This window comes from Gopherus evgoodei, chromosome 6, assembly GCF_007399415.2.
Source record: "Gopherus evgoodei ecotype Sinaloan lineage chromosome 6, rGopEvg1_v1.p, whole genome shotgun sequence".
NCBI lineage: Eukaryota > Metazoa > Chordata > Testudines > Testudinidae > Gopherus > Gopherus evgoodei.
The window spans coordinates 29,855,853-29,874,042 of record NC_044327.1 but is presented as its reverse complement, the minus strand read 5'-3'; the positions used below and the strand labels follow the sequence as shown (position 1 = coordinate 29,874,042).

At 41.4% G+C, this 18,190-nt stretch overlaps 1 protein-coding gene across 2 annotated transcripts in view; it reads right to left on the bottom strand.

Annotated features, from left to right (window-relative positions):
• Positions 1-18,190, bottom strand: part of CCDC171 (coiled-coil domain containing 171) — a 274,485-nt gene that overhangs the window by 18,113 nt on the left and 238,182 nt on the right. The window contains exon 26 of one of the 2 annotated variants that reach the window (XM_030565904.1): positions 14,953-15,021. The exons of the other annotated variant lie outside the window; for it this stretch is intronic. Coding sequence (XP_030421764.1) covers positions 14,983-15,021 — 39 coding nt within the window. The 3' untranslated portion in view covers positions 14,953-14,982. Of the gene's footprint in view, positions 1-14,952; positions 15,022-18,190 lie in introns of those variants that run through there. 2 annotated transcript variants of the gene reach the window in all.

Below are 18,190 nucleotides of genomic sequence, written 5' to 3'. Positions count from 1 at the left end.
TCATCCTGCTTCATTCTCAGTTTAACCTTGCAGGAACATTACTGTTCAAACATAATACAATATAGGTCACATTTAGGCCTAGTGAAAATGAGTGACTTCAGCTGAGTTGTACCTATCCAGGCCCTAATTAGGAAAGTATTGAAGTATATTGTCCATGCCTATTTAAGACAGAACTTAAGCTCATGCTTAGTTTTAAACATATGCATGTGCTTAAGTGCTGTTCTGCATAGAGATGTTCTCCTGACTCATGGCATTTCACCAGAATTCAGCCAATTGTTTGAAGATAAAGTTCTTCTAATTGTTAAAGCAGAGCTGCTGGTGCTGGCTCCCCAAATGTCACCTTTCAGGAAGTCAATGACCACCAGGCAAGCAGCATCATGGATACACTTCATACCAACATGATGAATGCTGCTCGCCAAGCAGACTTGCAGAATGCCGTGATGAACAAAGACGGGTGCTGCTTTGACAAAATATCACTGACACTGTAATTTGGGGAGTCACGAGGCTCCTAGCCAGGGGATTATATGTACCTAATGCTACAGAAATATCACTTGCAGAGAATTTCTTCCATAGCATGCTCAGAATGTCAAAAAAATAGTATTAATTATCTGCACAAATTCAATCTCCATATTTCATTCTGGTTTTTAGTCTTCTGTGGTTTTTCACCATAGTCAGTTTTGTCATGTCATTTAAAAAAACCCTGAGTATATGACCTCAGATTAAAAAACAACAACCCAGCACCCACCGTTTGGAAAAGGTAACCAAATCCCTCACTCTGACAGGTTGTAAACTGGGGAATGGAAGGCCATTGTTTTTCCTTCAGTCATTTTGCCAAGTTAAAGAGGAAGTGAGAGATTAGAACAAAATATTTAAATAGAAAATGAACTCTTGAATGGTAGTTGGTTAAGTCACTCCTCTCTGCTTTGCTTAAGAAGCATGGGCATTCTTAGGCTTCCCTTATTCACACCTGACACACCATCGTAATAATCTTTGTACAAAATATGTCAACTAATAACTAGCTGGTCAATACTTTCATGGTGAAATGTGCGTAGGAACATTATATGTAAAGTTATGAACATAAACTGCAATTATGACTGAAATGTGTTTGCCAGACAAGTCTGGAGAGGGGGGTAAACCTGTTTCTCAAAGACAAAGGACATGCTAGCCAGGTGTCATCAAAGCTGACTGGCAATCACCAGTCAAATGGCCATTTTTTCGGCAACGAGAAGGGCAGAAACAGTCAGTCTGCATTTTAACACATGACAACATGGAACCTCTTTCACCATGAGACTCTATGTCTCCATCCTCACAGTGGAAAGGAACTTTATCTAGGGGTAAGCCTCAGGAAAACGCATTTTGAAGGGTGACTGGACTATAAAAGGGAGGTGCAAAAACACCCCAGGAATTCTCTCTCACTCACTCACTCACTCACTCTCTTTTTCATCTAAAAGGACAAAGGAACCAGCCTTTGATTTTTTATTTATTTATTTTTTTTCAGGGGGAGGGAGGGTATCCAGACCTGAGAATTTGGTCAGCAATGTTGCTGGGAACTCGTGGTCAGGATTTGACCTTGAATCAAGTCTAGTTTGTTACGTTTCAGCTATAAGACAGCATTTTATGTTTATTTGCCTTGTAACTACTTCTGACTTTAATACATTCTACTTGTGCTCATGTAAAATCTCTTTGTTGTCAAATAAACTTGTTTTATTTTATTTTTTAATCAAAACTAATCCAGAGTTATGTTTAAACTGAACTGTTCGGTAAAGTAGCAAACTGTTGTGTATTGACCCCTGATAGGGGTAGGGGCCCTCTAATATCTGGACTGTCCAAGAAAGGTCTGGATTGTACAGAACACATGTTTTGGGAGGAAATTTGGGATTTGGAATGTGGGGGTCACCCTGCAGTAGTAACCACAGCTGCTGGGAGCCAGCGTGTGGCTTGTGTGTTGCTGACAAGCTGCTGGGGTCAGAAGTGCTGGATCAGGGCTGCAGCTATACCCAGACACTCAGGATGTGAGCTGCCTGCTATTTGGCTGTTTGTGCATGACCCAGGTTGAGAGCTTCAACAGCACAGCACTGAGGCACCCAAGGTTGCAGGGCAGGTGGTGACATAAACCCTCACTGGTATGGAGTGCACCCCGGAATGCGATACACAGCCTTAAGGAATGCATCCATTAAAACCTCATCATGAAATTCAGCTAACCAAGGATACTGTTATAAAAGAAATCAATGCACAATTCGAGCACCATATGTGCTACCCACAGAGGGAAAGGGAATACAAACTAAGGCCTCATTTCTGCAAATAATTTAAGCGATTGTTTAAGTCTATCCCTATTCAAGTAAGCGCTTAAGAACGTACCTAAATTTAATCACAAGCGTAAGCCGTATTGACTTCAATAGGATTTAAGCAAGTGCTTAAGCCCCTTTCCTGAATAGCCACGCTTTCCTGACAGGGCCGGCCCTTGGGTGAACTTGTGTTTTGGTGCCCTTTCTTTGAGTTTAAGTATAGATACACAGTACAGTCACATACCTTGAGTTTACTGGAGAAGCTTTTAGGTTATAGTAGGGACTTTGTGCACCTTCAGCAGAGATCGCTCAGTGCTGGCTCCCTGAAGCACCTGAGCCTCTGGCACCAGCGGCGAGAACACCAGGCTGGCGACCGTGAGAAGCGCCAAGGCAATGGCAGCACTGCAGGGCACAACCTGAAGCCCAGCATAGCACACACAAGGCACGGAGTTAGAACGCAGGAGAAAAATGGTGAGGGGAAAATTGCAAAATATTGAAGATATTTTTGTTTGATGGGTTTGAAAAAGGAACATTTATTCCAAAATGTTCATGAAAAGGTTTATAGAAAGCTTTTGGTTGGTTAATTAGATGGGTTTTTGATTCTCTCCTTTTTCTCTCTCTTTTTCCACTCATTTTGCCACTTAAAGGAGAAAAGGGGGAAGGAAAAGGAGAAAAAAGGGAGTGTTAAAAAAAGGAAAATCAATAAGCCAGAAACTGAAAAAAGCAACATTTTTTGCCTTTTCTAATTTCATTTTTCTTTTTAAAATAGTTTTATTGAAAATTTCTGATTTCAAAAACAGGACAATTTTTCCTCGAAAAAAACTTTTCATCAAAAAATTTCAGAATTCTACATAGCAGCATCTACCGCTCATCCTCACAATGCACACACAATGCACATAGATTCCTATGCATGACAGATCCCTTCACAGCATTAATATGAACAAACCAAAATTGTAGATGGGTACAAATATATACACCACAGGCACTATAGACAAAACTTTCAAACCTGGGTACCTACAGTTAAGCTGATTTTCAGACATCCTGCGCACTCACAACTTTCAGCTAAGGCAACAGGAGTTGCCAGCAACTCTGAAAATTAGGATCCTTTTATTTAAGGTGCCAAAATCAGGACTTAGGAACCTAATTTTATGCAACTAGTTTTGCAAATGTGCACCAGCACTAGGGACCCATGCCAAGCATTGTGGGATAGGCCCTTGTTTGGACTGGAAGATCTTCCTCCTTTGTGGTCTCTTGGGGTGTCCAGTTTTGACTCTGGCTGAAGCCAGGATATGTGACTGCACAAACATTTTTTAAAGAAACAAAGCATAGAAATAAATAATAATAGCTTGAGCACAGTGTGGTGCACATTAGGGCCAAGGATCAGGCTGGCTTTTGTTTTCTTGAAGTTGGATTTATAGTCATTAGTAATAATTAAATACAGATTTGTCAGACGTAACTGCTGTCATTAGCTACCATATCTATATGCATGGTGCAGAGTTGTCTTAAAGCATCGACACCACCTATGCAACTTTACTTTGTACATATAGGAAGTTTCAGTCAAGAACCTAAACATGCTTTGCAAGCATTAATTAAGCATCATCATACTCCTGTGAATCAGGCAAGTATTTGTTTCACAAGTAAACTGGGGAAAAGAGGTTAACTGACCCATTCAAAGTCACACAACAAGTGACAAAGCCAAAAGTAGAGCCCAGAGTCCTGCTTTCCTCAGTGGATGGATAGGAAGTTCACACTGCATTTAACTGTACAGGATGCAGAGTGTGGTAAATTCCTTAGCACATACATCAGGGACATATTATGGTAATATTACTCTTCCACATAAAGAAGTCTCACCTAATTTGACAATACCTGAAAAGCAATCCAAGTTGTCTCTTAGCTGAGTGCTGGTAACGTATTTGGATCCAGAAGACTGCTTTTACATATGAAGCTTGGATAGAGGTATATCCTCAGGGTACCCGTAAGAAATTCACACCTGTCACTAATCTAACAAGATGCTGGATTTCCCCAGAGTCCCATACAGATACAGCTGAAAGAGCAGCTATGTAGCTGTGAATAGCTTGATTTCTCAAATAGACAATTTGGGAACACCCGTTTCAGGTAATTTAGCACGTCACTATAAGTAATGCTAATTCACCCACGCCATACCATTACTGTTTCTTTTTAAACTCAGGACTTGTATACAGTAGGGGGTTTTAGCCATTGATATAATTTAGTGATGCAAATCCTAGTGTAGACCTACCACATTGATTCAAACAGTGACTCCCAGCAGGGCCTTATACTGCACTGGTGCAGTTAACCCAGCATCTAGAACTCGAATGTAGACAAGGGCACAGTGTTCCAAAATTTCTTTTACATTTTACAAATGAAAGTGACGGTGAGGAAGGGAAGGATGCAGCTTGTTAATGGTCTTGGTCTGATACTACAAGTTCAATAAGATTAAATCCCTGGTCTGTCAGCTCTAAATGCTGAACTCTGTTCTATAACTCGAAGTAGCATCTGTCCACCAGATTTTTTGACTTATTACCAGGCCACTGCTAAAAGTGAAAAGCGGGTATGTAAAGAAGCCCTGTGTTTTGAATGTTTATTTATGTCATGTTGCCAGATTGGCTTCATGTTATTCCCATGAAAAAATGCAAATCATTGCCACATGATTTAGAGTCCCCTGATACAGTCATTTCAATAAATCAAATGTGACACAAGCAATAAAAGGATGCAATTTCCCAGTCTATGGTAAGAGGTCTTAAAAAATTATTAAGCTAGTGACTTCACAGAGTCCTCTGGCTTGGCAGCAACTCAGCTGGGATGTTACTGAGGCCTGTGCCTTGACATCAGAGTAAACCAGATGTCAAGGTGGTGGGCCGGTAACCTCACAGAGGCTTCCACTTTGCAGAAAACTAGTGGAGCTGAGCAAGAGGCCTCACAGAGGCCTGCGCCTAGAAGCCAGCAAGATAAAGGTGCTGAGTCAGTAACTTCATAAAAGCTCTCGGCCTTGACACCAGACCAGCACACTAGAGCTGCTGAGCCTGTTGAAAATTAGCTCAGCATTTTTAGTTTGGCCAGATTTCTGAGAGGTCTCTAACTGAACCTCTCAGGACTTCCTGGGGGTAAAATAAGAGACATGCCTCTCTGAGGTTAATGGCTCAGCTTGTTCTATGTTTAAATACATGTCTTATTATGTGTTTTCCTTCAGCATGGTAACTTACTCTTTGTCATGTCAAGATGGATCTGGGAAATTGCTGCTCCTAGAAAACCCTAGCTGGATTATCATTTCAGTGCAGGTGCTACTAACGTTGGAAAATTTACTACATTCTCCTAGATCTTCCCAGCGGAAACGATAACACTCAAAGAAAGAAGAATTAAGTAATTTTCATTTACTAGTGGTCGCTAGAGTATTAGGAGCTTTTCATTGGAACAAACTCCTCCCAAAGTTGGAGGAATGGGTCAAAAAATGTAGACGGTCATAGCTATGGAAAAATTAACACACCAAGTACATTTCAAAATGGACAGAAGACAAATAGATACTTAGATATTTGGTTACCATTCATACAGTACTCACACCAAATGCACTGGTCTAAAAAAAAAATAAAAATCCATTTCTTAGTGGTTAAATTGCTCTCCTGTGATTTGTTCATGAGCAAAGACAGAATTGTTTTTAGATAAAGCCCAGAAACAACTAGGTCTGATTGATGAAATGATTTTCATTCTCCACCATAAGAATACCACTGCCAATAGATAACCATTTGTCTACATCTTTGCATTAAGTGTCTCTTCAAACCAAAAGTAATATGTTCATTTTTGTAATTGTTAATATTGCATTTTTGACACCTGCGTGGCAATGATTTGGAAAACTGCTTATATTTCTCAAACAACACTTGTTGTTTATAAAAGGAAGTGTCCAGGTGCAGTAGCCATTTTCCCCCAATTTCAGCTTGTCCCAATCCTCATGCTCATAGGTACTTTTCTGCAGCTTTTCAATGTAGCAAAACATAACATATAGATGGGCATGAAGCCTCACAAGCTACTATGAGCTATGTTTACATTTCGTAGTAACTTGCAAGCTCCTGAACTGTTTTACATTTCTTTTGACTTATTTAAAAAGACTACATGTGCACACACACACGCACACACAAATAACAAACACATCTTGAATTGAGATCTGTATATGCCACGTTTCAGTCCAAACTGAATTTATAGCCAAATTAAAAAGACTTAGAAATTGGAGCTTATACTAGAAATTATGAGAGTTGAACATGTAATAGCAGCACACTACTGTATAAAATGGGTAGCATTTGGAGAGATACAATAGTATTTCTGCAACCCCTGATTGGTACATTTAACACCAGTTTTGCTGTGAAAAATGGATTCAGTAAACAGCAGTTCACAATTTCTGCCAGCGGTATTAATATCAATGACTCTTGTAAAACCAATAGCATAAGTCTTGGATTTAGCACTGGAGCACATGTTTAATTAATCAGGCCTGCCATCCTCATTTGCCCTTCGCTGGGTTTCACTGATGATTACCCAGTGGAAAATTCAGCCCCTTAATGCAAACAATATCCTACTTAACACTCCCTTTCCATAGATTGGCTTTCGGGATAGCTGTATCATTGTCAATGAATTAGGCCTGAATGCCACTGTTGTACCCCAGGCATTGTACCAAAATTTAACCCTTTATAACTTGCTGGGCCTGCCTTTGTTCTTTTTTCTGATCCATAAAGCTCATTAGTTTTAATGATAAGAGTCTAGATAAATATTTGTGTACCATGTATAATGCAAGGCAAGGGAGGCACTGGGTTTTAAGTTATTCTAATTTAAGAGATTAAAGGAATTATTTGCACAAGAAAACCTTTTTAACCATCTCTGATTTAGAGTTTTGGGCATTTTTTGATCATAAAGGACACCAGGAATATTTTTCTCCCGGCTAGGAAAGGAAAATCAGATGAACAAGTGACAACCTTGTAAATAAAATATAATTCACACACAGAAGCAGAATGTTCCTTTGGGTCATTATCAGTGAAACCCAGTGTAGGGATAATAAGGACAAGAAGCTTGATTAATTAAACATTTGGGTGCGTAGCTACAGTTGGGTGAATCATCTTGCGGACATCTGTTTACACTGGGCCACAATCCCATCCCTCCCCCAAATGAAGCCTACTTCAGCTCTCAGGCAGAACAATGGATAGCAGCCTGAGAACTGAGACACCTCTGTGTTTTCTTCATGAGCTCAAAGAACTCTCCTTCCTGCAGGGCCGTCACCAGCTTTTTTGCCACCCACAGTGGCGGCGAAGAAAAAAAAACCAAAAAAACAATTGAGCGGCCATGAAGAGGAAGTGAAGGACTGAAGGACCCATTGCCCAATTGCCCCTGCAGACCCGGATGTGCCACCTCAACAATGGATGGACATGCTGCCCCTTTCTATTGGCCGCCCCAGGCTCCTGCTTCCTTCACTGGTGCCTGGAGCCAGCCCTGCCCTCCTGCGCCTGAGTTTGGATTTCAGTCTGAAATTCTGGTCATATGTTCCTGGCCACTTCTCTCCCAGAGGCAGTCTCAGACACTGACACACTGAATCAGTCTAATGCTCCAGATAATCCTAATTGGTATGTATCTACTGTTTCAAGTTTTAGTGCTTTGGATGATTATGTAGCATACTTATGGAATTCTGTTTGCAAGTGGAATTTAATATTATCTTATCTCTCAAATCTATCCAAGCAATACACAGCCCAGATGATTTCATACAAATAGAGTTTTTTATCTGAAATGTTTTTGGGGGAGGGCTCTATGATACAGTGGTTACACTTCAAAACTTTTAGTTGCTTTAGATAACTCATTAACAATCCCTCAGTATTTGCAATCCTCCCTAAGACTCTTTATCTAAAGAAAAACTGGAAACTTTTTAAGCATGGTAAGTTCTTTGGGGCAGGGACAGTCTTTTGCCTTGTTTGTTCAGTGACTAACATGAGGGGACCCCAACCTGGCTAAGGTGTCTTAAGTGCTACAGTAATATAAATGTTGAATTCTGTCAAATTATCTGAAAATAATGGCCACTGTATAATGCCCAGCAGAGTGTGGTTCTACTCTGAAAAGCAGTTGTGAAAATGATGTTGTGGAGCTCCTTGTTTGTCTCTCAGTGGCTTCCTCGGACAGAAGGGTGAGCAAGGCTGGCTGGAATTGAGAACACTATATATAGCCCCGATATTGCTCAAGTGCCTCTCTTTTGGATGAAATCAAGAATGGTGCTGCTGGTCAATTGATGATGATGCTATGCCCAACCCTGCTGAGTGGACTACCATAGCAAGACTTATGGGGAGTGCATGTGAGGAAACAGGAAATTCTGAAGGAACACTTAGAAGATAACATTTTATCCTTTGTCACTTGAGCTTACTGAATGGATTCAGTTGTCCTCATCCACAACTATTTCACATTTGGGGACAATTTATACCTTCAAGTCAGCGGCACTGCTATGGGTACCCGCATGGCCCCACAGTATGCCAACATCTTTATGGCTGACTTAGAACAATGCTTCCTTAGCTCTTGTCCCCTAATGCCCCTACTCTACTTGTGCTATATTGATGACATCTTCATCATCTGGACTCATGGAAAAGAAGCCCTCGAGGAATTCCACCGTGATTTTAACAATTTCCATCCCACCATCAACCTCAGCCTAGACCAATCCACACAAGCTGTCCATTTCCTAGACACTACTATGCTAATAAGCAATGGTCACACAAACACCACCCTATACCGGAAACCCACTGATGGCTATACTTACCTACATGCTTCCAGCTTCCATCCAGGACACACCACACGATCCATTGTCTACAGCCAAGCTCTAAGATACAACCGTATTTGCTCCAATCCCTCAGAAAGAGATAAACACCTACAAGATCTCTATCAAGCATTCTTAAAACTACAATACCCACCTGCTGAAGTGAAAAAACAGATTGACAGAGCCAGAAGAGTACCCAGAAGCCACCTACTACAGGACAGGCCCAACAAAGAAAATAACAGAATGCCACTAGCCATCACCTACAGCCCCCAACTAAAACCCCTCCAGCGCATCATCAAAGATCTACAACCTACCCTTAAAGATGATCCCTCACTCTCACAGTTCTTGGGAGACAGGCCAGTCCTTGCTTATAGACAGCCTCCCAACCTGAAGCAAATACTCACCAGCAACCGCACACCATACAACATAAACACTAACTCAGGAACCTATCCTTGCAACAAAGCCCAATGCTAGCTCTGTCCACATATCTATTCAAGTGACACAATCATAGGACCTAATCACATCAGCCACACCATCAGGGGCTCGTACACCTGCACATCTACCAACATGATATATGCCATCATGTGCCAGCAATGCCCCTCTGCAATGTACATTGGCCAAACTGGACAGTCTCTATGCAAAAGGATAAATGGACATAAATCTGACATCAGGAATCATGACATTCAAAAACCAGTGGGAGAACACTTCAACCTCTCTAACCACTCAATGACCGACTTGCAGGTGGCAATTTTGCAACAAAAAAACTTCAAAAACAGACTCCAAAGAGAGACTGCTGAACTCGAATTAATATGCAAATTAGATACAATTAACTCAGGCTTAAACAGAGACTGGGAATGGTTGGGTCATTACACTAATTGAATCTATTTCCCTATGTTAAGTTCTCCTCACACCTTCTATGGGTCATCTTAATTATCACTTCAAAAGTTTTTTTTTTCCTCCTGCTAATGATAGCTCATCTCAATTGATTAGACTCTTCCTGTTGGTATGCATACTTCCACCTTTTCATGTTCTCTGTATGTATAAATATCTCCTGTCTGTGTGTTCCATTCTATGCATCCGAAGAAGTAAGCTGTAGCTCATGAAAGCTCATGCTGAAATAAATTTGTTAGACTCTAAGGTGCCACAAGTACTCCTGTTCTTTTTGCGGATACAGACTAACACGGTTGCTACTCTGAAACCTGAATGGATTTTGAGAGTCTGAAAATACTGATTACCTGGATGGTACTGGCTGTAGCCAGCAGTATAGTATGTGCCCAGATATGTTGTCAGATGCATCCAGTGCCATGGAAATCCTGCCATCGGAGGCTGAAATGACACACATTGAGCTGGTTCCCCAGTACATGTACCCCTGGGGGTTCACAGAGGTCTCATCTAGATATTTGCCCACTTTTACAACAGGCTACGTGAAAAGCACTAGCAAAGTCAGTACAAACTAAAATTTCATACAAACAATGACTTGTTTATACTGCTCTATATACTATACACTGAAATGTAGGTACAATATTTATATTCCAATTGATTTATAATTATATGATAAAAATGAGAAAGTCAACAATTTTTCAGCAATAGTGCGGCTGTGACACTTTTGTTTTTTTATGTCTGATTTTGTAAGCAAGTAGTTTTAATGTGAGGTGAAACTTGCGGGGAGGAGGGTATACAAGACAAATCAGACTCCTGAAAGTGGTACAGTCATCTGGGAAGCCACTGCACTTTACTGACAAAAACCTGTTAATGTTGCTTTCTTTTGGAGCAAAGTGCTTGCTGCGTTTGGTGCCATCTTGCTTTTGTAATGGATGACAATGTGTGCGCTCATGGGATTCTGGTTCAGTGCCCCTCTTTCTGTTCAAACCACACCCCTTGTGCTCAATCTGCATGGGCTAATACACTCTTGGTGCACCGTGGCAGGCGCACTACTGCATGCACTCAAGGCATGCACTCTGCATACACACTAAGGATCAGTTTGTGTCTGGCTGCTGCATGGATGTTCAAAGTGCGGGTCTTCTCTGTCCTAGAGCAAACCACCCTAGAGGATGGGGGAGATGAGACCATGGGAGCTAGCCAGGCAGCAGAAAGCAAACATGATGATGAAGTGGCTGTAGTTTCCCCCTGCCTAGGAGCTTAGGGAAGAACTGTGCTTCCCTGAGGCATAATCCCTCTCAGAAGCCCCCTTGATTCAGTGCATGCCCCTACTTGTTCCAAAACAGAGCAGCCTCTAACTGTCATGACTGATCCCTGCATTTTGCACTCTCTGTTTCATTTCCCTGATCTATGCACCTCCCTAGCCATTAAGAGGATTTAGCCCCAGGTATCGTGTCCTTCAAATGGCAAGGAACCAAATAAATAAATAAATCATGAGCACTGATTTCTACTCCTGGTTGGTTTTAGTAATTTGCTAGATTTCCTTGTAATTGCTCCTAATTATTCACTGCATTAGGCTGAAGCGCTGCAGTTATACATCTTCAGTGAAAGTGAGATTTGGATACAATACGCCTAAATGTCTCCAGTGGCACAAGCTGCAGCATGTTTCCACTATGAGGGGAAACATGACAGACACTCCTAGCACAGGACACTTCTAATGTGACAGAAAGAAAAAAACCGAAACAAAAAGGAGAAATGGTGCCAATTTTATAAGTTGATTTAAAGGGCAAGTATATGCACTTTGCTCACAAGCAAAAATATTTATCCAGTCATCATTTTCAGGCAGTTTATCATACAAGTCTAAATTATATATGGGTTTTCCACCAATGCCTGCTGATCAGCTTGACAGGAAATCCCCTGTACTGCAGCAGTGGAAAGGACACATCAAGAGCGACTTCACTTAAAAAGTAGCTTAGAATGAAGCAGTAGTAGAGAATCTGGTCCATTTTCAGACATAACACAAAACTTTAAGAACCTGACCCTATAACTCTTATCATATAGCTGGTACCACTGAAGCAAGTGAAACTATATGAATTTGTAAAGGTTACCAGGACAGGGTCCTAAGTTTTATTTGGCACCTAAGCTGGGATTTTCAAGAGTGTAATAGAGTTACACACTCAGTTCCCATTGAAATTAAATGGATTTTGGACATTTAACTTCCTTAGACTGCTTTGAAAACCCCAGCCAGAGATGGTGGATTCCTGATAGAGATAGATAAATTATGTTAGTAAGCACACAACATATTATATAATAATAGAGAAGAAAAATTTGGATGACTGCCTTGAGAAAGGGACTGCAAGTCAGGACACCTAGGTTCTATTATCAACTCTGCCACTGACTAATTTCTTGGGCAAGAAGTTACCTTCTCTACACCTCAGTTTCCCTATCTGTATAATGGAGATATTAGTACTTCTCTATCTCACGTTGGGGTTGTAAGACTCAGTGAATATTGATATTTGGCTCTATTGGTGAAAGACACTGTTTAACACGTTATTTTATCAATAATACAATCTGCCTTTTCTTATGAAGTAGGCAGGGGCGGCTCCAGGTACCAGTGCAGCAAGCACATGCCTGGGGCAGCAAGCCGCGGGGATGGCCTGCCAGTCCCTGAGAGGGCAGCAGTCAGGCAGCCTTCGGCGGCATGCCTGCGGGTGGTCCTCCAGTCCCGCGGCTTCGGCAGCAATTCAGACCTCCCGCAGAAATGCTGCTGAATCCGCATTAGCGGTGGCCACCTGCAGGCATGCCACCAAAGGCCGCCTGACTGCCATGCTTGGGGCGGCAAAAAATATAGAGCCGCCCCTGGAAGTAGGAATGCTAATTCATGAAGAAAAGTATTTGAGAATACAGTTCTGAGCACATGCTATATAAGTCTCTCTTCCTGGATATATTCGGACATATTATTGAGCAGTGCTAAGTAGTGAAAACAGCATGAAAATCAACTTCATCAATTTTCCATAGAGCTTGGACAGGATGCCACTGTGGAGATTTCTCTACCAGTGCAACTTTGCTATGGAGAGTATCAGCTTCACCAGGAGCCTGCAAAACAGAGTTGAATGTTGTGTGAAAACAAACAGCAGGGAATCCTGAATGGTTTACAGAGAAGCTAGAGTACAACCAGGACAGCATCTTTTTACCTTGCACTGTGCAATGTTGCAATTGACTGGGTGATGCAGCAGCAGAAATCAATTGAACACTCTAATGAGGGCTTCAGATGGGAACGAAGGGAAATAAGTGAGAGACTATCTAGCTGATATAGCACTGCTGTTTGAAAATGTGATAGGAATTCAAGAAATGACTAGCCAGGGTGTCAGTTAGCTACGGTGTCTGTTCATTTTGGCCTCACCATTACCACAGCAATAAGAGCCGGGGTAATCAGAGGCAGCATTTCAGAGAGTAGAGGGGAGATGTGCAAGACACTGGCTGAATGAGACGGATGGTTTTACCTAAGTGGGAAGCTGTCTCAATGCACTGAAGATTGCAAAATTGGCCAAGGCCTAACCAGAAAAGTTTCTGGGTGAGGCAGAAGGGATGACCAGATCAGTACCTCACCCAGAAGTAAAGAGGGTAGGAAGCCAGTGCTCCAAGGTAAAGTATCTTCTATATCATATCTATCCCATGCACTAGCTACTACAGAAAGTTCAAGCTTAGAGCTCAGTACACCTGCAACCCATTCCACCATGGGAGGCAGAGAGAAAATACATCTGTAGCCTTGTCTATACCACTACCAGCATTATAATCTATATTCCTATTACTTCTGTACTGAATAGGCTTAAGTCTCACAGTGCTTTTAATGCTGGTGGCAGTCGACTGGCCATCTACACTAGATCTCCCTGTGTTGGTAACTGAAAAGCTGAACTGGTGATAGCAAAAGTGGGAAATATTTGCAAATTTTCCCTGGTGTAGATAAGGGATGTGCATTACTAATGACTCATCAATGTGGTTTTGAATGGACTAAAATCTTAGACATGGGCAGAATTTAAAGGCATCCAGCTACTTGGGGCATAGCCTGAGTTTTCAGAGTCCAGGCATCCTCTTTTGGTGCTTTCATCTGGCTACAAGAAGAAATCCATTCCCTCCTGCTGGCTTTGCCACTTCTTCAGCAGCATCTTTTCTGCTGGCACATTGCCACAAAACAGGAAAGACTCAAACATCAGCCCCCCAGGAACAACAGCAGCAAAGAGAGAGGGCAGAAAGAAGGAAAGAGGAAAGAATTACAATGTTACCTGCCCTCCAGCGAGTTTTATAAGCAGTGGGCTCCAAATAGCCCTGGCACAGTGACCTCATGTGAGGCAGCCAATATGCCACTCCCCATTGTATTTTCCTGGTGCTATTTTTACATCTAAAGATAGATAGTTATGAATAGGAGCAGCTGGGAACCAGTGATTAAAAGCAGGAGGCTGAGAGGCAGAAGACCTGTTTTCTTTTCATCACATTGTCACAGGTATTTGATCTCAGACAAGTCATTTAAAACTTTTTCATGCCATGGTTCCCTCATTCTTATAATTGGGCTCTGGCTAATAATACAATCATGAGTACTACTCACTCCCAGAAGAGGAGAAATGTTGAGAAGCAACTGTTGACTCAGTAACATACCTTAAAGCATTGAGCATTCTACCAGACAAGTCATCAGTTCAGTCTCCTAATAGTCATAGGTTTTAATACTGGCCTCAATGAAGTCAAAGGCAAAACTCCCATTCATTTCAATGGGGCCAGGATTTCACCCATGAAGTGACTTTTTCTTTCCTATCTAAGATATTTTATAAGTCCTGACTCTGGAGCCCTACCCTACCCCCAAATCTCAGAAATTCCTTGCTGACTCCACAATTGCAGGCTTATCCCTCACCCATCTTCACCTTTTCATATCTGACTTCCAGCAGCTGTGGCTTTTCCTCTTCATATGTATTCATGGGAGTGAAGTTTGTTAGCAAGCGGATTTTTCGGGCAAACTTTCACATTTCTAAACCTGCTATAATATCACATCGCTTCTGCCACAATGCACCACATACGTGCTATCTAAGTAAAACAAAACAAAACAAAATTAGGAAGTCAAGTGTGCAGCAGAAAATCTCCTTCTGAAGGAGATTTCCAGCTTACATGGCATTAGATCTTTGAAGTACACTCAATCTGGAATCAATTCAGGAAATTACAGATACAGGTTATCAGCTCTTGTTTATTCACAATGATGAGAAGAACTTAATTAATATAATACATATTGGTCAATTCTTTGCTTTTAAACCTTACCTTTTGCACATCAGCCAATCAATATGTATTTTAATCTTCTCCCCTTTTTAGAAATGGTTTAAAAGTCTCACAGAACCAAGTAGCAGACTTCATGATCATTAATTGCTATTATCAGTCCTTTCATTTTCTGAACATCAGCAGTTTCTATAAATTCCACTTTATCCATGTGTTAAATTATCCATTCTTGTTCACCACTTACTTCTAGAGTGTCTTTCTAAGAAGTGTAGAGACATCCCATTTAGCCAATAATGTGAAGATAATTTTTTTTTAAAACGTCCCTGTTGTTCTTTTACTTCTTTGACTTTGAAAAGGAAAGGAGATAAATACAATACTAATTCTTAACTACCCAAAGGATTCTATTCCCAGAAAAAAAAAACTTCTTTAATGTGTCTTTAAGCTTGTGAAGATGTATCAAATGTCTCTGCTATCAACCTTATTAGCAAAAATGTTTAAAAGCCAGGAAATTCTAAATGATAGAAATCTACCAAAAAACATATGTTTGAAAGTCTGAAACTCAGAGTTAATAGTCTGCAAATAGCCCTAGATCTGCCAGCCTATTCCTACATATGTGGCATAGGTTGTTGCTCATGTACTTCAGCTAAATATTTCCACTTCGTCCTTTGTATTAAATTAAACGTACAAGGTCATAGGTACAGCTAGGGAAATGATTCCTGGTGAATCATTTATTTGGCTAATTTAGTGCCTCTTTATATTCACAAATTATCTGCAAACAGGTTAAAGATGCTGCAGATTTGTTTGCTGTTCATAATTGTTTGATTAATCATTTGTTAAAATTTTAGCTCCTGGCTTTTTTGAAAACTGTTTGCTGCAACTATTAATTTTATTACTTGATGCCTGCGGTTTGGCATTTGAGCCACAGGACTGCTGACAGTCCCATGGTATTGTTACAGTTCCCCAAATGGATGAGCTAATCTTTATAAATCAGGAGCAGTGCCTAAAATCCTTTAAAGTCTTTGATTCCCTCAGGGAGAATAATCACTCTAGGGAGAGACGGATGGAATTTCAGGACATTTCAATCCCTTCCATGTCCACTTTTCCAAAAGAAAGAGCATTATATTTGGCTATGCATGTAGACTTCATATTTTAAAATCTCTTGATTCCCTTTATAATTTCTTATTTGACTGATTGTCATACCTCTAGCATCACATACTGAATACCAGAGGCTCTAAACTGTGGTCTGCAAACCGAGCTCCATTCAGGTGGTCTGTGGACAGTTCCCTCTAAGGTGCACGGTTGGGTGAAGCACATGAGAGAATGAAGGGCCACCCACCTAATTAGTGGAGTCATGCAGGCGTGGCTCCACTAATTGGGTGCTTGGACCCTGGAGAAAATGCACTTGTAAAGTGAGGTGGTGGCCTTGGGGGGAATAGAGGGTGGATGGGAGGAGAAGTAGGGTGAGAATAGAGGGTGGGGGGGAATTTGGGATGTGCAGGTGTCATAAACAGATAAGTAAGAGTTAATAGAACAGAAGTACTTCATATCTCTTTTGCCTGTAAAGGGTTAACAAGTTCAGTGAGCCTGGCTGTCACCTGACCAGAGGACCAATCAGGGGACAAGATACTTTCAAATCTTGAAGGAGGGAAGTTTTTGTGTGTGCTGTTAGAATTTGGTGGTTGTTCTGTCTGGCTTCTGAGAGTGACCAGACGTGCAACCAGGTTTCTCCCCAATCTCCCTGATACAGGTTCTTATAGATTCAAAATAGTAAGTACTAGGTGATAAGGCGAGTTAGTTTTATGTTTGTTTTCTTTATTTGCAAATGTGTATTTGGCTGGAAGGAGTTTAAATTTGTATTTTGCTGAAAGGATTTTAATTTGTACTTGTATACTTAGGCTGGGACGGTATTCCCAGTGTCTATAGCTGAAAGACCCTGTACCTATTCCATTTTAAATTTACAAAGATAAAGAAAGAAAAAACAGGAAAAATTAATTAAAAGCTTTCCTTGTTTAAGAACCTGATTGTTTTTTTATTCTGGTGAGACCCCAGGGGACTGGGTCTGGATCCACTAGGGAATTGGTGGGGAGAAAGGAGGGAAGGGGGAGAGAAAGGTTAATTTTCTCTCTATGTTAGGATTACTTTCTCTCTCAGGGAGAGTCTGGGAGGGGGGAAGGTAAATTTTCCTTTCTGTTTTAAGATTCAAGGAGTTTGAATCACAGTGATCTTCCAGGGTAACCCAGGGAGGGAGAGCCTGGGAGAGGCAATGGTGAGGGAAAGGGTTTACTTTTCTTGCTTGTGTTAAGATCCAGAGGGTCTGGGTCTTGGGGGTCCCTGGGCAAGGTTTTGGGGGGACCAGAGTGTACCAGGCACTGAATTCCTGGTTGGTGGCAGCGCTACAAGTACTAAGCTGGTAATTGAGCTTAGAGGAATTCATGCTGGTACCCCATCTTTTGGATGCTAAGGTTCAGAGTGGGGAATTATACCATGACAGCAGGGCTGTGGTGGCCAGAGAAAGAGGCGACTTTCCCCAGCTCCAGAGCTGCAGGTGCCGGGGAGAGACGGCCCTCCTTCCCAGACCCAGCTTGAGGGCTGCCATGGCAGGGGAGAGAGGGAGAGAGCCCCCCTCCTTCCCAGCCCAGCTAGGTTGCTGCCATGGCAAGGGAGACCCCCCTCTTTCCCAGCCCCAGTTCGGGGGCTGCCATGACGGGGGAGATAGTGCACATCCATCGCATTATAAAGGTAAGACTACTGCTATTAAAATATCAGCTGTTTACTTTTATTTGTAGAACAAAAAAAGTTTAAATTATAAAGATTTTTTTATAAAACACTTTTATCCAAAGTGCTTTGCATTAGTTAGCTAGCAGTACGAACAACATTTGGAAAGATCATTAAGTGGTCCACTGAGACCCTCAGCAATTTTCAAGTGGTCTGTAAAAAAAAAGTTTGAGAACCTCTGCTGTATACAATACTCTGTCAACTCCATGAA